Raw genomic sequence first — 27020 nt, forward strand, 5'->3', positions numbered from 1 at the left:
TCTGAATCCCACAGCGAGGATCACTGAGAGGTCACCCTTGGTCATCTCATTAGCAACAACTAGATATAACTGCACGCTAACACTGAAAAACAAAGCCAAATATGTCCTAATGCCTAATCTGGGGGGGGGGAAACTGGAGAAGACACATGGCAAGACACCATTAAAGATAGATGAGCACCAGCCGGTCCTAATAAGTGGATCCATCTCTATTCCCCCCCTAGGGATGTGAAAGAAACTGTGTTTCTGCTTACAGGGGGAACTGGAGAGAGCAGAATACTGTCAGTCATTAAAAATGTATTAGATATTCTTAAGGGAAAAGCAATTTCAACTTCAGAGAAAGAAACAGACCACTTGGAAGCTGATGGACAAATATCTTTGATATTTCACTTCGGTCTGTGAGAATATATACAACCTAGTGAGAAATCAAAGGAAAACCCTGAACTGTTCATGCTTACAGGTAGAGATCATGCACGAGTTGTTTGGATCAACTCATCTTAAGGTGCCTACGCTCACCTTTCCCTTCAGTCAGTTTATTGTCCTTGTAATTGTTTGTCTGGTCCTCTTCAGCTTTACCTCTGCTGAATCTGTCTCGCCTAAATACAACTAGCCAGATTTGTGAGTTTGTAATAAAACAAGTATTCCAGCAGTTCCCAGTATCTCCTTGTGTTTTTCCTAATGTTCTTACCAATGTCCTAATTTATGGTGTGGGCTTAACCCCTTGTTGGAAGTGTTTTCTTCCTCTGGCTGCCTTTAAATGTAACTCCTACCTGGATTAAAGGATTTGGATTTCTAAACTTACGCTACTTCCTGGTGCTCTACATTTACGCCCTTTCTTCTGTTTGTTGCAAGTTTAATACAAAGCTTAAAAACTCTCTGACTTAGGTCTAATGAAACTGTACAACATCAGGTGTTACAAATGAATATTGTCTCCTAACACGTCAGTCATGGGCTATGATGCACAGCTGGAATTCCTCCACCTTTTGCTGCCACGCGTCTTCTATTGCCACATTTTCTTCTTGTTGGTGTCCCAAACATTTAGTTTATCACATTTTACTGACTGCTGTCTGCTTGAGATAAGTTACTGTTCTGTTGTTGTCGTTTTTTCTAACTAGCGCTGTAGTTACACTAACCACTACATTATTTCAAGCTTGCATTTCTGTTTGTTGGTTGGTAGAGTTGAATAGGTGGTCATCCTGAATTTGGAACATTTTTTTCTAGGCTACCTTTAGCCTTTAGTCTTCTGCTTAGGAACAACATTTTGGAGCCACTACAAAAGAAAGATATTGCTGTGATTTGATGATTATGGTGCTTGTCTGGGACAGTCTGTGTATACCCAGCTTTAGAGAGTCACTTTAAATCAGCACAAAGCTCTTGATATAAGTGGTCTGCACAACATCCCATATGACAATCGACAGGGAGCAAGAGGTCACTGTAAAAAGTATGAATATGGTTTCATATGTCTGCCCTTCACAGTAATCAGCTATTGGGAGGATTAAATGATATGCTAGACCATGCTCTCATTTGCCATCATTGAAAAACCAAATGAAGAAAAAATGAATATCTTTTCAAAGAATTACATTTCTATCCTTCAGCAAAGTTATCAAAGAATCAATGTCAACTCAGACGATGTTAAAGAATGACTCTGCCACATGCATATATTGCAGCTCTGGTTAAATACCAAAAGCTGGAAGGCCAGCTTTTCAGGTTATTTAAAATACATTTGGCAAAAGATGACAAGTCCTCCTCCTCAGTGTCTTTTCAAACTCAGACAGCTAGTTGATTCAAACCCAGACCCTTTGTGCTTCGAGGGAACTTCGCGTACTACTGCACCACCTTTCCACTCTAGCATGTGGGAACAATAAGTTCCAGAGGTTGCTACAAATACATGCAACACGCTTTTCTTTTTTCCAAAACTTCAATCTGATATAACTAAATGAAATGCCAATCAAATATTCTATAACTTTCACCTTTCACCAAATCTTGGACCAGATTAGAACTAATTTTAACCTCGAAAGGCCTTAAACCCTTAAGCTCTAATTAACAGAAAATTCTTTACTTGGATAAACACGAATTGTTGCAGTTTGGTACAATTCAAGAATAGTAATAGCACAAATTTGAGTGACCAGAAAAACAATGTTCTTGGATAGCTCGTGCTTGGAAGGAAGAAACATTAAAACTCTTCTGATGTTAACACCTTACTGAGCTTTGAGCTTTCTTTTGTTTTTTAACTTGAGTTCGTCACGTTTTCATATTCTTACATCAGGTGGAGTGAAGAAAAACAATTTTATTATTTTATCAGAGAAAATTAAACTAATGATACAGAGGAAGTCTCTCCTGTCAACACAGTTATTGTGATGACTTATTTGATTAGAGTCTGGATGAACAGAAAGAGACACTGCAATCAATACGAGAGGAAAGATGAGAATCTCTTTATGGGCTTTGATTAATGGAAAAATTACTGTGTTGTAGGAGGTAGAGAAGAGGGCCTTACTGGATGGATGTTTCATTAGATGGATGATTTGATTACTGCATGAATGATGGGAAAGAGAAAGCAGGAATCAATATCAGAGATCAGAGGCCAAAACAGAAAATTGCTTTACTAATATTAATAAATAGAGCCATCTCTTTCCATCTCTTCATCAATCTTTCCTCGTGTGTTTTCTGTCTTTCGTATTCTCCAATCGTTTTTGGCTGTGAAATCATCGCCTCTGAGGGAGGAAACTTTTCCAGTTTTGAGGACCTAGTGTTACAAAATTTGAGACTGTCTCAGCTTTTTTGTCATCACAGTCCTCTGTTAGACATAGCTGTTAATTAAACAAGTAGTTTAATTAACAGCTATTTATTTAATCAGCAATATGCAGTCAGTTTAACTCAGTATGTTAGATATAAATGATATAATTATGCTGAGCCGTAGAAGAGCTGCAATCAAGAGGTTCCAACAAACATGACAATGAAAAGGAAAACTTGTAAATATTTACAACCTTCCCTTCAAGGTCATCTTCATGTGCACCTCTTCACTACTGTCACTGTGCCTGATATCTTTTAGGTCACTCTGGAAGTCCCACTATAACCAGTTGTGTTGTGGTCCTGAGTCTTTGACCCAGCATTTTATGTTTTTGAGTTGCGTTTGTCGTTGTTTAAGCTTGTAGCTGCTTACTGTTCAGTTGTCGCTTTTGTGTATTTTTTAAAATGTATCCTCTGTTACAGGCATTTTTGTTTGTGCTCTTAGTTTAGTCTTTAAGTGCCTCCCCACGTTTTGTCAAGTCTCTGTCTGTTATGTTTCCCTGTTAAGTTATTTCTTGTTTTATTTGGGTAACATTTGTCTTGTGTGTTCCATGTTCAGCTTTACTTCGCTTGTCTCATTATCCCTGAGTTACACCTGCCATATTTCCCACCTGTTTTTTCCTTAGCCTCATTATCATTTGTCCCTTTGTCCTGTCTCATATCTTCCCAACCTTTGGGATTATTTATCCCAGAAATGTGTTTCTTTGCATTTTTGTAAAAAGTCGAGCAATAAGCTGCATTTGGGTCCACTCCCTGCCTACCACACAGCTGAACCTTGACTACTTGAACTTGTGCATCTTTGCTGGACCCTGCAGTGGATGAAAACTCCAGCCTACTCATTTAGTTAGGTAAAAAGATGAAGTCAGAGCCACGATGGCATGTGCTATCATGGAGGTCAGTTGTGCTGAATGTTGTCAAATGCCTTACTGTAGAACCTTATGTTGACAGTATGACACTGGGGGACAATTTCAATGTGTACAATCTTGTGAATGTCACAAAAAATGACAAACATGCTCCAGGTTATCTCCCCCAACTGATGTGTGGCTTTGGGCTTAGACACTGTGCACTTCTCCTCTGACAATTTCTGGTTGCTGACAGGGTTGTAGCCAAAGCCCCGGCTCTCATTACCAGTGATGATACTTATTAAGGTGACTTCTGAGTCAGTTTGACATATAAGCTGATATTTGCTCTCAACAGGTTTGAATTCTGCATTCATATTGTAGCACAGTGGTGCAGTGGACTGCTGCCTCACATATTCATATTCAAAAGTCCTGATCGGTTGGGACTGAATTAGAATCTTGTCCAGGCTTTCCATGGTGTAACCTGCCTTTCACTAAATGTTACTCAGCCTCCTTGCAACCTTGGGATAGATAAACAGTTCAGATACACAGATACAAGTAGTCAAAATGGGACTAGGCCAAAAAACAGCAGTCCAAAGATGAACATGTAGAGCTTGGCCAACTACCAGTCAGTATGTTTTTATTTTTTAAATTATTAAGTACCCAGTCATACAAGTCTTTGATCCTATTGATTGAAACCTGATACCAAACGTAATGATTGTATGTTTATTATTATTTATAGTTTATTTTGCCATTCTTCAGGTTAATGGAAAACATGAGTATTTGAATTGTATTTAATACCATTCATTATTCATTATGCCAGTGTTTCCCAACCTTTGGGAGCCACGCCACATATTTCACATTAGAAAAATCACACAGCATCATGTTAGGGCCTTCATCTGGGTTGGAGGTTTCTCCAGGACCCAGGTCAGATTGACTACTTTTTCTTTACAAATATTTATGTATTGCTATTATGTACTGTGTCATCTCACAGCATGACTATTATGTAATTTCTTCTTCACCTTATGTTTTACTGGTAGTTGGCAACCATTTAATTAGAGCAAGGCAGTTGCACTGCCCTCTAGTGGAAGAGAATGTAATTGTTCTGCCGGTTACTCATGCCGATTGCTTAGAGTACTGATCAGATGGAACCAGATCACGGCACACCGGATCACACCTCAGTGGTTGGGAAACACTGTATTATGCACTGTAGATTTATGACCTTCACACGCATGGAGTCTATCAGATTGTCAATTGTGGCCTGTGGAATGTTGGTCCACTCCACTTCAATGGCTGTGCGAGGTTGTTGGATATTCGTGGGAACTGGTACACGCTGTCGTATACGCCGGTCAAGCACATCCCGAACATGCTCAATGGGTGACATGTCCGGTGAGTATGCTGGCCATGCAAGAACTGGGACATTCTCAGCTGCCATCTGCCCTGAACAATGTGAACCATGATTCATCCGTGAAGCGCACACCTCTCCAACGTGCCAGACGCCATCGAATGTGAGCATTTGCCCACACAAGTCTGTTACGGCGACGAGCTGGAGTCAGGTCAAGACCCCGTTGAGGACGACGGGCATGCAGTTGAGCATCCCTGAGACGGTTTCTGACAGTTTGTGCAGAAATTGTTTGGTTGTGCAAACCAATTGTTCCAGCAGCTGTCTGGGTGGCTGGTCTCAGACGATCTTGGAGGTGAACCTGCTGGATGTGGAGGTCCTGGGCTGGTGTGGTTACACGAGGTCTGCGGTTGTGAGGCCGGTTGGATGTGCTGCCATATTCTCTGAAACGCCTGTGGAGACGGCTTATGGTTGAGAAATGAACATTCAATGCACGGGCGACAGATCTGGTTGACATTCCTGCTGTCAGCATGCCAATTGCACGCTCCCTCATTGCTTGTGGCATCTGTGGCTTTTTGCTGTGAGACAAAACTGCACATTCCAGGGTGGCCTTTTGTTGTGGGCAGTCTGAGGTACACCTGTGCACTACTCATGATGTCAGATCAGCATCCTGATGTGGCACACCTGTGAGGTGGGATGGATTATTTCAATATAGCAGATGTGCCCACTACCACACATTTGGACTGATTTGTGACCACTGTTTGGGAGGGATGGTTATATTGTGTATCTGGAATGAATTTTAGGTCTCTACGTCCATCCCATGGGGAATGGGAGCAAAAACAAAAGTGTTGCGTTTATATTTTTGTTCAGTGTATATCCGATTAGACTCCGTGTAACACACATAAACACAGATGATGTTCTGTAGCTGAACGACATCTTATCCCAGAATCAGTCAGAAAATCTATTTTAAACTTTTAAAATGTGTCATTTGATAAATTGTGCAAGATTTTATTTATGAACATCAGAGAAAAAGACAGAATATCCTGAGTAATTGTCTTCAGCGTATTCACCCGAAGGCCTTACTAGACAAAACTGAGAGAAGATGCAGATCAGATCCATTTTTTAATGACTGAAATCTGACTTAAATGGAAATGTGTGTGCCCACGAGCAAGACGTTGTTGAGAAATAGAGTGGGGAAAAAAGTTTGAAACCTAGTTTAAACTGTGAATGACTGCAGCAGTTCTTCCTCAGACCGAGTCTGCTGTCTCATCATTATAAGTCTGTACTGAACACAAGTTTAAATCATTTTGTCATTCTACTCATGCCCGCAAGACACTATCGCGTCACTGTATCTTGTCTCCTATTCTATTACAGCTCCTCAAAATCTGATTGCTCTTATCAGAAAACTGGCTGGTATAATTATTTCAGCAACTGACTGCCATAAAACACCATGTCTGTCACAGAAACTCGCTAATGATTCACAGCTCAGGTCACCAAGTGAGAAGTTTGCAGGAAGCTTTTTGCTTCCTCAGAAAGTATTTCTAGTGCTTTTTCCCTCCTGCATCATGTGAAGTGAGGTTAATCATCTTTTTATCTTTTATTTCTTTTCACTTTTTATTGTAGACTTAATTTGCACAATAATCTAAACTAACAAAAATGACACATGCAAAAATCACATTTGGTCACATTAAGAGAAGCTGATCAAACGAAAACCAACAGATACAGGATCATTTCTCATCTTAAAAGAGTCATTTAATATATATTGAGCATTTGAGTGTTGCTATAATTTGGATATTGTGAAATACTGTGGGATTTATTGAATTCTGCTGTCGGGGCTAAGAGCTTAATGTCTTCTTTCCAAAGGTGCAAAGGTTCAAGCTTGCATTATATGTATGTGCTGAAGTAGCTGCCAACAAATTCAAGCATATAGTGGACTATCTGATCTCATTTATCATTTTTATTTACAGGCAATGGGAGAGCCTGTGAGTACTTTGTGAATAGTTCTGTTTTGGGCTTAGAGAGTTCAGTGATCCCAGCAAACATCGCTGAGACAGAAGTTTTGTGTCTCTGGACAAAAATGGTCAAAGGCTGTAGCCAAAAGTGTGATTATGAGGCAGCCAGCCAGAGGAGACACATCAAATAATAGTCCAGTCATACCCTCTCATACAAACCAGGGAAAAACAATCATACAGTACTGTGGAAAGAGCCATCTTTCTTTACATTTTCCTTCTTAGGAACCAGGCTTTCTGTCATTTTTTTAAAGTGGTCTTGACACTTGATCTTCAAGTGATCTCCTCCAGGATTTGTAAAGGTCTTTCAGCAGTCTTTGGTTGTGGTGTTTTCCTCTTCTTGTCTGTCTGGTCTAGGCATCGACTCAAAATTATACGTTTTTGTTTGAAGTGAACTGAAGACAGTCATGAAAAGTGAGTGAAGAACTTATCAGACAGGAACCTCATTGAACCTGAAAAGAAGGCACTAGCCAAAGGACTCCATTTTGCCATTTCTCCACAACAGCTGCCCACAGTGGATCTAATCACAGCCACGAAAACAACAATCCATCCTAGCTCCCCTTGTGGGGAACACACCCCATTACATCAAAAACTCCACTGACTTTACCAACAAGTTCCAGAAACTTCCTCTGGATCCGGATTAAACCAAAATGTTCTTTGATGTGGTTTCACTCTTCACTTGCATACCTGAGGCAGTGGAGACTGTCAGAAAACGACTACAGCAAGACAGTTCCTTAGAAAAGAGAACCAGCTTTACCCCCGATAACATCTGCAAACTGTTAGACCTCTGCGTTACCACCACATATTTTAAATACAACAAGGGTGTCTACAGACAAAAACATGGATGTGCCATGGGCTCTCCGGTGTCACCCACTGTGGCCAACATTTACATGGAGGAAATGGACAGTAAAGCCCTTGGCAGCATGTAGCCACTGGTACAGATACGTGGATGACAACAGGGTCGAAATCAAAAGCCAAGAAGTTTAAGCCTTCACATCAACTCAGTGGATAAAGTTCAACAGGGAAGACACAAAGGACAACAGTTTGCCACTTCAGTACTGTGCTGTGCACGTTGAGGAGAATGGAAACCTCAACACAGAAGTTTACTGGAAGCCCACACACACAGACCAGTACCTACTCTTGGACTTGGACGCGCTGGAACACAAACTTGGAGTAATCAGGACCCTGCAACACTGGGCAGAAAACATTTCCTCAGAGGTAGAAGGGAAAGAAAAGGAACACATACATGTAAAGAAAGCTTTTAAAACATAGTTATCTTAGTTGGGCTTTCATCAAATCAGTGAAGATGAGTTTTAGTCAAGACAGCTCATTGAAAGTTTGTATTAATTTACCAAACTGCAGTATAAATCCCTTTTTTTCCTTTTGCGCAAGTACCAGGATGGCCGAGTGGTTAAGGCGTTGGACTTAAGTTCCAATGAGCAAATGCTCTCGTGGGTTCAAACCCCACTCCTGGTACACACCTTTTCCACACCTTGGCTCATGTGATGATCAATAGTGGGCCAATGAACCCTTTAATATACAACTCCCACTAGGGAATCTCCATCATTTGGTCTTAGAAATGAAGAAGCTTCTTGGATGAGAGGTGAAACATCTTCAAGAAACTCAAAGAAGTCTAGTCGCTTTTCTTTCCAAGCTCCTTAGCTGTTAGCATTGTTAAATTTGCTGAACAACAATTAAGTTATAGAAACCTTGCGACCTTGCAACAAGGTCCAGAAAGCTTTTCTAGTCGACATTTAGAAAGGCCATCTGGCCGACAGCTGGGAAAAATCAGACAATTACAGGATGCTTAAATGTAAATTTTGAGATTTCATTCTAGTCATTAAAACAAGCACTTAAAGACACAAACATGTCTGACTTCCCAGCCCAGACTGCTTGAGAATTAAAACTTTCTTTTTTTCTTTTTTTACTGTGAAGAGGAGATTCATTGCTCTATGTTTTCAGCCTCTACCTCACTGCATTACCTCAGTACTTATAATTCAAAAAACTCACCAGTGAAGCCTCAGATTGTTGTCTTTGCACTGACTTTGGTACAAAATCGCTTTGATAGCTGCAGCTGTAGGTTTTGCATATTAAATATGCAGAAAATTGAGGAAAATTGAAAGAAAAACAAATCTGGCTGTAATAAGTCTGTGACTGTTGATTAATCTTAGTATCTTAAAGTGGACCTTTCAACCTCTACAATATTTTCTGTTATACTGTTACAATCATTGATAGTCACATCAAACAAGGTCATCCATCCATCCATTCTCTTCCACTTATCGGGGTTGCAGGAGCATTGGAGCCTATTCTCGCTACCATAGGGTGAGAGGCAGGTTATACCCTGGACAAATCAACAAGACCAAAGAAGGCCAAAGATTCAAAATAATAAAGGCGAAATATGTGCAGCAATCGCAAATGTAGGCTTCACGCTGCTCTCAGTTCTTGCTTTCAGACAGTTTTTCTACTCTTGGCTCTCTATGATGCAAATGGTGCTGATATCTGTAATATGGTGGCACGTTGCTCTGACTGTGACCACACAGGCCCCATCCACCTGATATTCAAAACGACTAAAACAGTCTCTATTGCAAGGTGCAGGAAATTTCAAGAAAGCTGTCTTAAAGGCATCGAGAAGGGAGCAAGAACAGCTTGTTTCAGAGAGTAAATGAACTGAGAGGTTGAACCAAAGCCCAGCATAACATAAACATTTCAAATATGTTTTGAAATGAAATGATATATGAAATAATGAAAACTAGTCCAAGAATTTAAAAAAAGGAGATGGAAATGAGCATAAAAGGTTCTCTTAAAAGCTAACTTCAAAATTAATTCTCTTCAAATGTATATTCAGTTAACCCAAATTTATAAAGGCCCCTGGGTTTATAAGTTGAATGAACTTAAAACGACCTGCTGTAAAGTAAACTTTTATTGGAATTTCTTTTGTGGGGTAGTGTGATATTTGCTGTGAGATTTCATAACATGTTTAGCTGCCAACGCAGTGTCACAAAATAAGATTGGCCAGTAATTACACCCTGCAGTGCAGCCAAGTAGGTGACTGTGACTAATGACCTGGTTACTACTTTCATATCTAGGAAGCAAGTAACAAGGCTTCTTTATGTGCTGGGGCTTTCCATACAGTCAGCTATGTATTTAAACTTCTAGTCCTTATATATTCACTACACATACCTGCTGCAATCACACAGATTCCATCAAGAATGCAATTATCTAAAAAGAGATGGTCGACAAATTGGCAACGAGTGACAGGAGAGGTGATTTTTTTAATTTCTCTCATGCAGAAAATTATAATTGGTTAATAAGTAAAAGGAGAGTGACAGGGGCAGGAATTAATCACATTATTTAAAGTACTGAACTGCTGAAGGTACTAGCATCTGCTAAAAAGTAATTCATCTACCACCTAGTTTTTAATTTGTATTTTGGTTCCTCAGTCATCAGGACAGACCTGCTGTTTGTGCAGGGTTGTTACTCAGTGTTGCCTCATAATGTGGACAGCATCTGCTCCAGGAGGGTCAGACCTGGATGTGTTAGTGTTAGTACAAAAGTGCACAAAGCAGATGACCCGAATTGCACAATTCGTAACCTAAAAACTTTGTGCAGAAAAGTGAAAAAGAGAGAGAGGGAGAAAAATGTAGAAAATATGAGGCAGAAAGATGAAGGACTGAAAAATGGTTTACGGAAGCTTTTGAAATAACATAAGAGGAAAAGAATTGCTCTGGCATATCCAAAAGACAGAGATACATAACAATGAAGGAAAACAGAAAAGATGGTTGGAGAGAATATCAAAAAGGTCTTTGTGTGTGTCAAGAAGGCAAGACAGGAGAATGAAAATTAAAGTACAACTAAAAACAGCCAAAGTGTCTCTTCTGATTAAAAATAAATAAATAAATAAAACACTGAGATGTGGGCAGAGAAACTCAGAAAAACAACACTAATTAAATCAGAAAAAGTCTTGCTGAGAAACAGGGTGGAGAGGAACAGAAAGAGAAACCACAATGAAAGCTCTGTTGCTATTATTTCAAAGGACTTGGGATGTTGCTATGTTGAGTACGTGTGTTTGTTCACACTAGGGATGTTTCTTATGACTAATTTACTAGTTGATTAGATGGGAAGAAAAATTCTAACTAATCAACCAGTCTGCAAGTATGAAAACAATAAGAAGGCATTTAAATCCAAGTCAATCTAATGGATGAGGTTAAACATGGACAATAATCAAAATGCAGCTGAAAAGTGTGACGCCATGCATAACACTGTACACGCTCAGTGTCAGATGCTGAGTGTTGCTAACATTAGCAGTGGTTGTGCCAGCTGCCTTCTTTCCCTGCAAATTAACATCCACCCGCTGTGCTAGATGTAGTTCTGCATTGCTCTGGGCGAGCGGTAATCTGCCAGCTTATTCTGAGGCAACAAGGCAGAGAGGGCTGGTGTCATCTGCTCGGGCTAAAAGTCTGTGTAACATCTGCATAACATCTCAGAAGTGACAGTTAACTGGCAGTGTAAAATAATACAATTAGAATAATTGCTCCACCAAGTATGTATAGCAAGGGTGGCAGTATTTAAAAACCTAGTCAACTAGTCGCTCACACCCCTGGTTCAAAAAGGGGAGGCAAAAACTGGAAGGTGAATGGCCAGCTTGGCTAAATAGCAAAATGACAGGGGGGGCAAACATTACATTTTCAGCCAATAGGAGGATGATATGTCCTCAGCATCGATGGCAATGCCAATGATACCTAGCTAACAGCAGTACACTTACCATACATTTTTGTATGTTTTCTATTACATGCTATATGGTGAAGTCAGAGCCAACATAACAGCAAAACTTTAACAAAATGTATAATTAACTGCAGTCATTTGTTTTAATGTCATTTCTTTTAAGTCTATAATTGAGATCAAACCACCCTGATGGGTTACTGAACAAGTACAGGGGTCCCTTGTTTATCCTCATTTATCGCGGGAGTTACGTTCTAAAAATCCGCGAAGTAGCCAACTTTATTGTTTACAATTATTATGGATGTTTTATGGCTGTAAAACCCGTCACTACACCCTTTATACACTTTTCTCCGACAGGCTTGAACATGTTCACACTTTTCTCTATGGTTTAAACACTGCAAAAGTTCAAACCTTCGTAGAAAAATAAGTCCATTGTTATAAAATAAAACCAAAGGGACCAATGGTGCAAAACGTTTCATCGACATTTTTGTGTTTATGTGAGAAATCTTACAAACATACAGTACAGCACTTCAGAGTCACACTGCTGGCGATCGAAGATTAAGATAAATTTGACAAACTGAATGCATTCTGTACTGCACAGGAGACACGACACAAGATTGATTGACAATGGTCTACAGCCAATCAGGACGCCGAACACAATGCGCTGTTAAAAAAAAAAAAAGCATGCAAAATTGCACCAAAAAAATCAGCGAAACAGCGAGACCGCGAAAGGTGAACCGCGTTATAGCGAGGGACCCCTGTACACAGTGTATATCCCATATGGAAGCATACTAGAGAAATGATGCCTAATCTGATTAAGTTAGAGCGCTCTCGTTATAATTGATTTAAGTTTCTTGAAGGTGACAGCCCACCTTCAGAAAGCTCTTCAAGGTGATCAACTTCCTACAATGACATTTTGAAAAAGTCTAGGTCATTTTTTGAGGCGGTAGGGTTTCTTTGCTGCCTGCGTTGAGTGCTGGAGGGGACATAGCGAATGTTGTTTAAGAAGTCGTAACCTTTCTTTAAGATGTTACTTTCTTTAAGGATGTGCAAAACAAGTTTTACAGTCTCAGAGAAGAGACACAGCGATGTCTCTGACAGATGGATGAAAGGTAGAACAGATGACGGATACATGAGGGAGGGATGGGAGATAAAGATGCAGAGATGAAGAGCATTTGTGAGAAATAGAAGTCAGGGGGTGGATAAAAGGGAAGATGAAAGCAAATAGGAAGCGATGGAGGAATCACTTTTAGTAGACATGAAATGGTGAGAGGGCAAAAAGATGGAAAGATAGATGGATGAAAAGACCTGATGGGAATCCTGATGACTGGCAAGCCATATGTTAACGATGGCAGTCTGACAGCCTCTGGTTTAACCCTATTCACACACACACACACACACACACACACACACACACACACACACACACACACACACACACACACACACACACACACACACACACACACACACACACAATCTATACAGACTGTAAGCCATGCATCAAGGCTTACAGAGTCCAGCCCCAACACATGCTACAGTGAATGGGTACCATCCATCACGGCTGTAACTAGACAGAGATGCAGCAGCAGCCAAGACTAAACCAATCAGATGGCAGTGTGTGTAACGACCATCTCAAACCAAAAACAATCTAAAGTTATTTTAGAGTTTGAGCTGTCCTCAAACTTATACAGATGTTTTTTACCAATACAACCCTGGAGTGACAAAAAACCTCTGTGTGCTAAAATAACATAGAATACCAGAACCAGAAAATAAAAACAGAAATAGCATGTTTCTTCTCAGAGGATATGTGCTTAACTGCAAAATCGGTGTGCTAAAAATGCTCTTACCAACTGCAGTAGCATGTCTGAGTGCTAAGATGCCTTTCTTTTGTCTATTTGTGTACAAACCGCTGAAAGGATTAAAAAAAACCTGACGTAGTTACTGCTTGATTATCAGTTTGATTAAAAAAATCTTACATATGGACACTCAAAAAGCCTCTTAGACTAAAATGTATACTTATGTCAAATATCAAGAACCACATTGCATTTTTACATGTTGCCATTCTTTATACTTCAAATATTTGTTCATAAATGGAAAGTCAGAGCAACAACAAGCATTACTGATAACAGATAACCTTTAAAGGTATCACACAGAAAGAAAATAAGATCAGTGGTTATGTAGCAGCTGGGAGCTCCACAAATAGCTTGACAATATGATGCAAAGAATGATGAGCCATCAGATGATTTTAGCTTCCATTGAGACCAGCTGATCTTCGGGGACTGCAGGGAAATTTGAGTTAAGAGCCAGAGCTAATGCTATGCTGCTTTTTTGTGCATAGGGTGCAGTTAAAAAAAATCTGGCAATCTACCATTAAAAAAATACCAAACATATAGGTTCCCTCCAACCAGCTGACCTCTGCAAGCACCTTGCAATTAAAAGTGGTTGTCCAGAAGCTGAGGATGTTGCATGCTCAACCACCGGGACACCAGTTGGTCACTGCAACTATTTGCAATGGGTCGCTTAATGTAACAGAAATTCAGTGCAATCACCAGATCACCACCACTCTAGTGTGACAGTGCCATTACATGTATTATGTGTGTGCTTTTGATTTCAGCACACAGAAAAACATCAACTTTCAATCTGACCAGACAGACTGGCAATAGTACAACAGTTTTCAGGAGAGTGCAAAGCTTTGAAGCCCAAAGGAGGCACAGAAGGACAGGAATGGGACAGTCACATCGCAAATTAACCCACAGCATTAGACAGTCAACACAGTTTACTGTAGTGTCCTGGGGTGTCTAAAAATACAGGAGTCGTTTGGTGAAACTGACACAGTCTTGACTCGCGACCTTCCAGTATATCCTCCCTGTGATGGTGTCCTCCTTACCAAAATCAAGCTGAAGAGTCACTGTTTTCACACAACGAGGAAGAAAGCATGCAGTGAAGGGGCACGTGTGCAGGGGAAGTTCCACTGTGTGATCTAAAAAAGGCAGTAGCACTGGACATGTACCAGATTATGACCCCGACTAGGAGATCAGACAAATTTATATCAGGTTATAGTTTTGGCCAATAACGTATCTTTTTTGTGTCTATTTCTTTAAATACATTTTTTTAAAAGAGGTTTTTAATAAATCTGTCCCACGTTTTTCTCTTAAATACCATTACTTCTACTCCAGTATGTATGAGGAAAAGTCTGCTTCCATAAATGGCTACCATTATGTTTGTGTTGTGTTGTACCTTGTCTGAGCAGCAGTTGTAGCTTTCCTCTCTCTAACTCCAGGCTGAGGCTGACGCCTTGCTGCCCCTCTGCATGCAGCAGTATCCCAGAATTCCTCAGGGTTTTAAACTTCAGAGAGACAACCTCTTTGGATGTCTGCCACGGCCCGGGACTCAGCCTGTACACCAGGCTGCTGCTGCCACCGTTTAGGCTCACCACATCAGAGGCTAAAAATCAAAAACAAAATAGATTTCATGATAAAAGAAACGAGAGCAAAACATTGAAACCAGAATCTTAAGCAAAAGCTTAACAGTTCATATCATATAACCCTGAAACAGACAACAGTCCTTGTGTTTGTGCAATTTTCCTACAGCATCAGATTGTTCAAAGCTCCGACTAATAGCTGGGTGTCAGAATTGCTATTAATACCATGTAATATTCTAATTCAAGGTTCTTAAATAATGCTTATGCTACCCTGCATAAACTCACAGTTACTCACACTTGTTACTCATCTACTTGTACCTGTAATTCTGTGGTTGTAGCAGACAATTTGTTAAACAGCGAGGGAAAACCTTGCAGCAAGGACTGAATCTGTAGTCTGCTTAACACTTTTCATCAAGAAGTCTCTCAGTTACTGCGTGCTGCTCGCTGGGGATTTGGGCTGAGGTCATGTGAGGAAAACGGTGTAGGTGGTAAAGAATGAACTGCAAATACTGAACTGTTTAAAGAGAGCTGCGGCTGAGTACAGCATCAAAAGCCTTTTCAGTTGTACAACTAATTTCTCCGACTGAATGTTTCTTAATGGACTTGGCAACTCTTTGGCTTCCTAAGGCTTACAATCAGCCAACCACTTTGCTTGCAGTAATGCTCTTATTGCATTGTACAGTGTATTTCCTGCTGATTGAGTCATCCTCTGCGACTGAAAGCTAAAAAACATTACTTGAAGTCGACTCTGTGGACTATCAAGCCATTCTAATTAAGTCCCAGATTACATTTTGTTCTACAATATTACGTATTATGTAATTACAGTCAGCCATATCCCTGTAATTATCCCCAGAACATATTGTTGATTATTTTTGACTCACTACCTGCGTACTGAAATAGCACTGGACATAGTGAGTGCAGTAATTAGCTGGACATAGTTTTACACACATATATTTGATTGATTGCAGTAAATATAATCATAGAAACACACACATATGACAATGGGAAGAAATTAATAAAAAATACATAAATAGAGGAGACAAGTCCCTGTAGCTATGCTGTTGCTTTCTAGCATCAGTTAATTAGCAGAGAGCAATTTAGACTGGTATGAATATCATACTTCAAAGACATGTGGTTATCAGCAAGAAGGCCTACAAAATGGACTAGTCTGGCCCATGGGATGGTTTCAGGAATACTGCAGAGAAGATGGGGAAGAATGTTTGTATTTCCCACTGTTTGCTTCTGTAGGAAGCATTGGGTTACAGGTTGTTAAGAATAGAGGACGTCAAGGGACTGGTTGTCCAATTCTTAATGTCATTTGAGTCAGAGATCTGAATCATAATCGATGTTTAGCCTTCCTAAAATCAAACTGGACTTGTTGTTCTATAGATCTGGAGGTATTTTTATAGTGCTCCTGCACACTTAAGATTAACTTGCGCTTTAATAACTTAAACATTTGACACCTCTGTATTGCAAGCTGCAGACAGCACAATTGTCTGTGTCTACATTTAAGACAAACTATCCCATGGGTGGTAATAATTTAACTCCAAAAGTCATCCTCGTGGTGCCAAGAAAATAATCTTTACTCCATGACTCACTGTATAAACTTTAAATCCATCCAGCAGATGCTGGTATCTTTCAGGACCAGCTTAACCACCTACTGTCATTTACAGACTTTTGACGCTAGTGCAAAAAGAAATCTTCCTTTCACAGAAAAATGCTCTTTTGCTGAAGATGTAGTGAAAATAATCCTCATTTATACTCCATTATTCTGCCTTCTTACAGTGTTTTACACTATTAGCAAATAATACAGATCATCACACTTCCAGCACTTCCAGAAACCAAAAAGCTCTGGTGTGTGGCTAATTCCACTAATTAACTTTTTAATCATGAATAGGTTTTTTTTTGTTCAGGTTTGCATGGATTTTAAGAAGTTTAAACTCTCATGTAGGCCAGGGAAAATGTTCTCCATCCATTCTTATAATGTTAACTACAAAACACATTATTTTGTGTTTCCTTAAAAAAGACTAATATCCACCGAGCATTTACATTCAGTGCATTTCTCACACTGTGGCAAACCGTTTGTCACCAGCAGCTATATCGCAGCTCCCTGCGATGTATTACATTTGTTTTTCCGGGGAGGATTCTGCCGTGAATGCTGCATTAGTTTTCTGCAGGAACACCAGGAATCTTCTCTGACAACTGTGACACCAGCTGATAAATATAGCACACAAATATATCCGTAAGTAACTTTTGAATATTTCCAAACGACTATAGGCTATTCATCAAAATCCATGTTTTAATGTTTCTCCAAATCCATCTTCTTCTCACGCAGACAACAGTAAATACAGTTAAATAAGGATATATACAATGGTTTTAGCATAAATCATCTTTATACTTGGCAGATTACATGTGATGAAGATGCAAGTACAAGATGTAAGACTATAAAGACAATACAGATGTCACGTAAAAGTGGCGATCACCAAGAACAAACTAAAGAAAACCTGAGGACACTGTTGGTACAGTTTCACACTGCCGGGTTGTTTTTATTAGAAGAACAAAGAGTCTTATAAGAAAAGAAGACTATGTGTCTTCTTCTAAGAGTGACATTCAGTATGAATTAGAAATAAATGGAAAAAGTAGAACACTTTCAAAAGACATCTTTTGAAACCAAGTCGTATTTGTGAAATTGCTTTTTCCTTTTTAGTATATTCAAAGCAAACGAGCTGATGTCCTTTTATTTTTATACTTCTATTTTAATATTCCACTCAGAGTACAGCCGGCGAAATATAGGCGGAAACTTGAAATAATACACAGAGATGGCTGTGGAGGAAATCCCAGGAAACCGTGTTTGCACATGAATAGTTATTGTTTGCTAAGTATATTCTAGCATGTATATGTAAATATATGGAGTTGCTTTTGATATTCATGAGTATGTCGTGTTTTGATTAGAGCACAGAAATCAGGGCAGAGCAGCAAATGAACACTGAGAAGACAAAAGACTACAAACACCTGCTCGTTTAAGAAAATGAGCAAAGCCTGTACGTCTGACTGTACACTTTAGCTGTAAAGGGAATAAAGACCAGGATGAAGAGGAGTTCCATTCATTGAAAATATAGTCTAATGTGTTTAAAGTCATGCTGAGTCAAGAGGATTCATATTTTATATGGAAAAAAAACAACAACTCACATATGTTATGTAACTGAATGTGAATAAATCTGACAGCAATGCTTATGTGCAAAACCAATGTCGTATTTGTTTAGTTCATTGTACTGATGCTACGGCTGCTGGGGCCAGCATGTATAAAAGCAGCTCTTAACTCTTAACAAAAGGCTTTCAGTGAAAGAAAAGCAGCCCAATAACAAAATCATGAAATGTATACATTTCTCAAGAAAAGACTGAATAAAATTCAGGTGATCCAGTCGGGATAAAGAAGACAGAACTTACTGTAAGGACATCCGTAGGTTTCCAGTCGCAGTCCGATCCGTCCGCTGGGATTCCAGTCCAGAGGAATGAGGCGGAGAAAACGTGCAATCGCTGGTTGCTGCAGCTTGTATTGAACCACATTGTCTGCATTGCTGTTACCTGGAAATGACTAAAAACATACAAGCAGAGAAAAAAAATGACATGTAAATATTTACATATATAAATATTTGCACTGGAAATTCAAGTTTTTTGGTTTCCTGTTTGTAGGTTGCCCAACCAGTCTACATGTGTTTTGTGGACTTTGAGAAGGTATTCGACCATGTCCCTCGGGGGGTCCTGTAGGGGGTGCTCCTGGAGTATGGGGTGTCTGGCCCATTGCTATGGGCCATTCTGTCCTTATACAGCAGTTGCAAGAGCTTGGCCTGCATAGCCGGCAATAAGTCGGACTCGTTCCTGGTGGGTGATGGGCTCCGCCAAGGCTGCCCGACGCTGTACCGATCTGTTGTGGTGAAGAGAGAGCTGAGTGTAAAAGCGAAGCTCTCAATTTACCAGTCGATCTACGCCCCTACCCTCACCTAAGATCACAAGCTGTGGGTAGTGACCGAAAGAACGAGATCCTGAATACAAGCGGCGGAAATGGGCTTCTTCCGAAGGGTGGCTGGCCTCTCCCTTAGAGATAGGGTGAGAAGTTCGGCGATTCGGGAGGGGCTCAGAGTAGAGCCGCTGCTCCTCCACATCGAAAGGAGCCAGTTGAGGTGGTGGCTGGGGAGAGGGAGGTCTGGGCTTCTCTGCTTGGGCTGCTGCCCCGGATAAGCGGAAGAAAATGGATTGTAATGTGCTTGCAGTCCGAGCTTTCTTGACCAATCGTGTTTGAGGAAGCTTTGAGGGCATATAATTCACACTGTATAATCCACATTCCCAATAATATAATAATATATCAACCAAGACTACTGTCGGCGTATCTTTTTGTTGTTTGCTTTCTGTTAATTTTTTTTTGCATTGTTGAAGAATGAATGGCTGGGGGAAGAGGAGGTCTTTGATTGGGTGTCTTGTGGCTCCACCTAAAGTCCTGACATATTGGAAAATCTCCCCCAGGGACTAAGCCACAAGAGTAGCCTATGACTGCAATCATCTTGATATTAAAGAGTAAGATATGATATGATATATGTAGCAAGCTGTAATGTTTATCATGTCAAAATTTTCCCACATTCACCAAAGCATCGAAAGCAAAAATATAAAAGCAGTAAAGTAACATTTTTAATTGACGATAAATCGGTAAGTGTTAAGGAAGCACCGAAATAACTGAAAATCATTTAGCAGCTGTCCACTCAACAAGATCAACCGTCCCATTAGCATCATTAAAAGGGGACATTTACTGTGTACAGGGTCAAATACATCCACATGTAGTGCAATTACTGATGCAATATTCACAATATTCTTTCCTTGCTCTGATACTCCTTTAATCACAACGCTATTCCACCTTTTTGTTGAAACAAATAAGAGTTTTGTGTCTGACTGTGGACTATTTCAATCTTTAATCAATGGGCTGTAAAAGCAGGACGATCAATAGTAGTGATTCAGCTTCTGAGATGGAGGGTCAGCGCTTTTTCTGTATTTCTAAAAACACAAATTTATGATTATTTGTAGCTTTTTTATTTGATTTAATCTCAAGGTCATCCAGTCTAGGCTGTTTTATCTAGTTCTCACTTGGCTTACCACCTATGTAGACACACAGCGCTTTTAATTGGGTAAAATGAAAGGCAGAGATATGCCATCTGTGTTGTACTTAAATGTATAAAATAAAGCTGATCACACTGGCAGCTTATATAATGACCATGTTAAGGACACAGCACATTTCCATTAGGAATTGGAGACACACCATGCTGCATAGAAAAAGCTGTTTCTGATGGACAGATGAGGCAGGAAGCAGAGGTGAGGGGGAAGTTTAACAGCAGTTTGTATCTTTTCAGATTTGGAAACTTTTCCTTTGAGGAAATTATATTCATTAACCTACTTTATGCTAAAATCCTTCCATAAAATGTGGAGTGTTAGCAGCGAATTGGTTTGTCGGTCTCTCTCAGACTCTGGGCATAATGCCTGATGGATTTCTTTCCATCTCCTCCATCTGGCTATCTACCCTAATTACATGCCTCCCTTGAAGTTGACACGCAGGTTAACTCGCTCTCCCAATACTGAATAAAACTTAGACACTTAATTAACTTATTAATTCCTCTGTAATCAAAAGAAAGTGAATTGGATCACATCATATGATGAAAAGAGACTCTATGTTTGACTGAAAGGAAAAAAAAACATTCAATGTGAAATCTGAGAATTCATTTTTGAGACTTTTATGTATGATTTAGTTCACTTTGTTCTTTAGAGGATGAAAACTTTAAACTCTTGGTCTTTTGAAACATCTGAAAATCCTCACATATAACATGATACTGATGCTCTCTTAAAAGAAAACATATACTCAGCTCTTAACGCATTCTTATGTTTAAGAAGCTGAAAACAGCTGAAATTTTAAGTGGAAAGCTATTATAAGGTAAAAAAGAAAAGAAAAGACTAAAGCAGTTAATTAATCTGCAACATCAGCGAAGTTTGGAATAAATTGTATTATTTGTATCATGTGATCCAATTGCACCAGGTTTTTCTTAACAGGAATGTTCCATTAATGTTAGGAGGTTTTTGATACTACATGTTCCTTTGAAGAGACTAAAAGAACAATAGATGATTGTTAAAATAACAGCATGTTGTTTGCAGACAGGATGTGAGCATAAATATTCTGACTCAAAGATGAAAAATTTGTGAACCAGACCTGCAACCTTGACTCAAGACAGAGACCTCATCAGAGAGTGCTGGAATTCAGGGCCAATGCTGTTCTGCTGAGAAAAATCCGATACAGAATTGTTTAGGAGTGTAAGAGTAATGTTTCTGTTCGTATGGAGTTGAGTGAAAGCTGCAGTCCAAAAAAGTGAGAGGCTGAGTGTTTCATCTGCTCAAAGCATTGAGGCAAACAGCAGGAAGGATGCACCAGAGTGATGAGTATCAGTGGAAAATGACAGAGGGGGAAGAGAATCACCTGGCGAGAAGAAGGAGGGCGATAAGCAGTAAAGACAGCAAATAAGAAAACAAAATAAAGTAATAAAGGGAATTTGAGAAACAGGGAAAAGTGAAAAGAGCAGGACTTGTTTCCTCATCTTCAGCCCTCCAGGCAAGAGAAAGCAAACAGATAAAGAGGAACGAGACAATAAAGAAAAGATGGATTGCAGTATTTCCAAGCACCCACGGGCTTCTGAGGAAAAAGAGAGAGAGAGAAAAAAGATGTCATCCTCAGAGAGGAAGAGGAAAACAACAAATTCCCTTCCCTGGTCTTCTGCCCACTAAAGCAAAAGTCGCAAATGATCCAGGAACTCTGCCATTAACTTTCTCTTCTGGAAGAGTCTTTATGCCTGGCTGACAAATTCACAAATTTCCGAAATCCTTTGAAATGTGACTGGGTTTGTAGAGAACTTGTGTAGCACCTCAGATCAAGATGTTTTTAAACTGTTAGGAGCAGTTTCCTCTGCTTTCTCAGAAAAGATCCACAGTTCTGAGATTAGTTGGATTAAAACTCAGCTCGACTTCTAATCAAAGCTCCTCTCTGCAGCTCTGTAACAAATGTGCTTTCTTCCTGGATCAGTGTCCATGTACACAGTGGAAAACTTTGCAGGTTTGTTGTTTGAGCTAGTGTCCAAGTCACAGGGAGCATGCAGGTACATATTTTGAAGTGGCTCACTGAGCTGACAGGATTCATCACTGTGTTTGCTTTCAACACCAAAACTACTTAGTATTCTAGTGCCATTATACTAAACCATGTATCGCCACTGCAGTGGGACAAATACAACAGAGTCCAACATGACACTTGTGCAATGAGAAAACGCCAAAGGGAAGTGCTGTGTCTACGAAGAGGCGGGAGGCGATGCCTCGCTGCGTCTGTGACCCATCTTGTTGATTTTTTTCATTAATCAGCCCTACAGAGACCAGCTGAGGCTTTATCACTTCATGCCTATGTTTTGCCATGTTTCTGCCATGTTGTTAGTTGTGATCAGTGGGGGAAAAGTAATAAAATGATCCACAGGAAGGTAACAAATTACAGAAGAATTCTACAGAAGGTGTCTGATTAAGGCTTTGGGCCTGCACAGGATTTCCAGAACAGCTTCACTGATCCTTTCATGTCTATTTCACCCAGTGCAAACAGTACTGTGATGAGTACACAGTCATTCATCGCAGCACAAACGTGATCATTTTTGGTTAATTTGCACTGATCCTTACGGAGACAAGTGGAAATAAGCCCCGTGAGCAAAATCCTCCTATGGTAGAAAGACTTACTGGACTTAAGTGGTTCTGGTTTTCCTTTACATTTGTTATCTGTCTGTGTACTCTGGTTCTGTCTTTAGGATGTACTTTAGTGAAACACCTAACTGAGTGTGTAAGAGTGAGGGCTTTTTTATCACGTGGCCTAAAAATGAAATGTATATAAAAAATGAATTAATGAGGAGCACAGAATGTTTTTGTTTTTTAAAACACACGCTCTTTCCATTCAGTCTCATCTATACTCCTGGGTCACACACATCTTCCACTAATCAACAGCAAAAAGTGTCAAGCGATCAAGTGTATGATGCAACATCAGCAGACATTGTGGATGGACTTAATTTGTTAGATCATTACATCTTTTTTTAAGATCGAATGGCCAAGGGTTCATCGGAGTCTGTGAGTGACACATGCCCTTTTCTGTTCTCTTAGATGACTAGCTGTAGGTGAAGCTGTTTTGGACAGATAAGAGCAGAATAATGTGTTTAATCACTGCTTTTTGTCTTTAAAAACAAACAATGGCCTTAACCTTCTTGCACTTAAAATGCAATAATCACATGTTTGATTTGAGATTAAAAATCAAAGGTTCATCGTGTACAGCTGGGGTTAGCCTTTATAAGACAAATCTGTATTTTCTGATAGAAGGGGTATGTCTATAAGTCTTAAATGTCGGATCTTATTTGCATTTAGTTTGAATCATATTAAAGGGTACAATGTAAGTAGAGTGGTATTTATATATAATTTATTTTAGTCTTTCTGACTTTTCAAAGCGCTTCAACAAGCAACAAAACATAAAGTGCTTTGAACAGCAAGAGCAAGAAGAACTGTTATTTAAATCTATCCATCTATCATCTATCTATCTATTTTTGACTGCCCCATTTGACTGCCTCTCTCCTCATGATCTGCAGCTAACAGTGGTGTCAGAAGGTCTGCAGACTCAGCAGATTCCAACCTGGGCTCATACATCAGAAATGAAAGGATAAATGCATAATGGCTGAGTTTATCTGTACAGGACAGATCAAGCCACAACAAGACAACACATCACTTCATATGACTTACAATAAATGCATCCTGTTTAGTGATCCCTGGGGGGAAACACCACAGTGCAATACAGGGTAGGAGCTTAGACTTATTAAGTTTTTGACTCATTTAATGTGGCTGGAAAGAGTGATTGTTGGGGAAACTGAACAACTCAATGCCACACACATCCAAAAAGTTCTCTTTTGGTTCACTTATTTTATTGTGTAACACTTATTGTGTCTGTACTGTAGGTAGTGAGGCAACAGAATCAGCAAAGACAGCAAGCTCATTTATTCAGCATCTGACTTTAATGCGGATGCAGTGATTAGCTGCTTACAAAGTCCTGAAATAGGATTGTTGTTTCCAGGTTGCAGTGAAATGTGAGTTGAAATTGTGTAGTGTGTGGACTGTGTATGTAGACTGTGCTTCTTTGTCAATTTGGCACTGGGGTAAAAGACAAACTAACAAAATTTATGGATGCATGGATTATGGATTACAGCATTGAATTCAATTTGATTTTCAATAGCGCCGCAATGTCCTTTATGTTGTAAGGTAGAGACCTTACATCAATACAGAAAAAACAGAGAAAACCCCAAAAATCAGGACCCCTGTGAGCAAGCACTTTGGCAACAGTGGGAAGGAAAAACTCCCTTTTGACAGGAAGAAACCTCTGGCAGAACCAGGCTCAGGGAGTCAACAGTCATTGTGAATTTTTCCTGGAAACAGGAGAAACCTGGGGAAAAGGATTGTTGGCAGGAGAGCAGCTACATTCACCAGTCAGCATCACAAAAATAGGAAGAGGGTATTTTAGTCTGTTGTCACTCTGGTCTATGAAACTTCTTTATTTTGTGTGTTTGTTGGTAAAAGACTGCTGTGTGTGGTGAGGTCATGGTGAAGAATAGAGACAGATGAGCTATGTTCCACATATACAAAAACAGACTGAAAAAGCCCACTTACAGGCACTAATTATGTCAGACTAAACGATTCACAATTATATCTAAATGATGTTCTCCTGCTGGTGTAGCCAACGTGTTTCTTATCATGCTGGAAGTGTAAAAACAATCCTCGGTCTTTCTCTCCATCTGTCTCATAGCAGTAGCGCCGGTGGCGTTTTTCTATTTCCCACACAGCACTGTATGTTTTATGGAAGCTGGACAGCTGCCTTAACAACTACCTGTTCAGCTACCTTCCCTGCTCGTGGATGGAAGGGGGCGGGGGGGACACTTATATCACAGGGGGACAATAGAACTATGGAGAAGATCGCCAAACCCTACTCACCCCTATGCTGTCCTCCTGTCTGTACTGCTTCCAGTTGTGTCCCGTGTCACTGAACATCAGCAGGTAGGACGTCAGCCAATCCGAGCTGCCATAACGGCCTTGTGTGGCAACAGCTGTGATCTTGGTGCGCTCGCCTAAGTCGACCTCCAACCACTGATACTTGTCTGAGATGAGAGGAGACCAGCCTCCAGCTCCTGCAGACAGATGTGAATATAAAAAAAAGACACCATTTATAGATAAGTGATGTATTAGATGTCCATGTAGATTGGATGAGATGAAATAAGTTCTGGTGAGGAGAAAAGAATGAATTGCATTGCTTGACCTTTCATTGTGAGCCAAAAATCCCACTTTTCAGTTATGAAACCCGAATAATGAAAATTGATTGAACCACAGTATGCATCATTAGAACCATTCAGAAGCTATACTCAAATATAAATCGTACTTTAAGAACTCTCTTTAGGAACTTAAAAAGTTGAATTTGTCACGATGCACAGGGCCTTAAAGTTTTGGAACAGTTTTGGAACAGAAGCATATTTATAGGTCACATGTAAGATTAAAAGATGCAGAATTCAATTCAATTCAATTTTATTTATATAGTGCCAAACACAACAACAGTTGCCTCAAGGGGCTTGCCTCAAGGTAAAGACCCTACGTTAAAAGCATTAAATATTTCAAAGCAATGAAAAAACCATCTCCAGATAATGTCTGTGTGTAAACTGTAGATCCGTAAAAGATCTGCTTAAGACAGCGACACTAAACCTGATCACTTCATCCTTTTAAATTTAATATATTCCTTATTGGATTAAATGGAGCTCATTCTGCAAAGATATCCTGTTGCAGTGGTGAATGTTCATATTTAAATTTCCAATAATGAGGTCAGTAAATCTAACAGTCCATATGAGCCAAAAAATGCTCCATTTCAAAACATTTTTCTCTACCTACAGCTCTGTATAAGGTCAAAGAGAAGAGGAGGTCACGCAGGCGCTTGAGCTGATAGGTAGCCCCACCTATGTGCTTATTACATAGCCAGTCCAGAAAGTTGGCTTAAGGGAGAAGAAAGAGAGCTAAAATGCTTTGCTTCACACAGGATGAACTGTGGGCTGCACCAAGGCCCAGAATAATATGAATAGAGATCATTCTGAACTATGAATCATGCACAGCTACTCCAGTAGAATCCAGTAAAAAAAAAAAATGAACTGGAAATGAGTGTTATAGGTCCAGGTATAGGTTCATTGCCATCCATCCATTGCAGGCACAGCAGTCAGACAATCCATGACCTCCCTCTCCCTAGCCACCTCCTCAACTCATCTGGGAAGTCACAGAAGTATTCCCAACCAGCCAAGAGCTATAACCTCTTCATTGTGTCCTGGGTCTGCTCCAGGGCCTTGTTCTCTAAGACATGCCTGAAACTATCTCACCTAGGAGGCATCCTGAGACAGATACCTGAACCACCTCAACTGGCTCTTTTAAATGCTGAGGAGAATCAGCTGTACTCCAAGTGCTTCCCAAATGACCAAACTCCTCACCCTGTCTCTAAGAGAGAACCCAGCCCCCCTCGGAGGAAGTTTATTCCCGACCCTCGCATTAGAGAAAGTACACTGATAGTGTGACATGAAACCGTCCTGAACAAGTGAAGGTTTAGTAACAGGGCACATAATCAATTTTCATAATGTGTAATTATGAGAATACACCATTGGAACAGAATATGGAAAAGCATAACAGATCCCCTTTAAGACTGAGCCAAAGTGAGGTCCTGGAAATCAATGTAAGTCAATATAATGTCCTCCGAAGTGGTAAACCCCAGTTGTGTGTGTGTGTGTGTGTGT

General features: G+C 39.9%; 1 protein-coding gene and 1 non-coding gene across 2 annotated transcripts in view; one reads left to right on the forward strand and one right to left on the reverse strand.

Annotated features, from left to right (window-relative positions):
• LOC101469035 (contactin-associated protein-like 4) overlaps positions 1 to 27020 on the reverse strand; it is a 163359-nt gene that overhangs the window by 77767 nt on the left and 58572 nt on the right. The window contains exons 3-5 of the mRNA XM_004565554.4: positions 25195 to 25388; positions 18565 to 18712; positions 14934 to 15140 (exon numbers count right to left, since the gene is read on the reverse strand). Of these exons, the coding sequence (XP_004565611.2) occupies positions 14934 to 15140; positions 18565 to 18712; positions 25195 to 25388 (549 nt within the window). The remainder of the gene's footprint in view (positions 1 to 14933; positions 15141 to 18564; positions 18713 to 25194; positions 25389 to 27020) is intronic.
• Positions 8368 to 8450, forward strand: trnal-uaa (transfer RNA leucine (anticodon UAA)). The gene has a single exon. It is a non-coding gene; the product is annotated as a tRNA-Leu (tRNA).

This window comes from Maylandia zebra, linkage group LG18, assembly GCF_041146795.1.
Source record: "Maylandia zebra isolate NMK-2024a linkage group LG18, Mzebra_GT3a, whole genome shotgun sequence".
Lineage (NCBI taxonomy): Eukaryota > Metazoa > Chordata > Actinopteri > Cichliformes > Cichlidae > Maylandia > Maylandia zebra.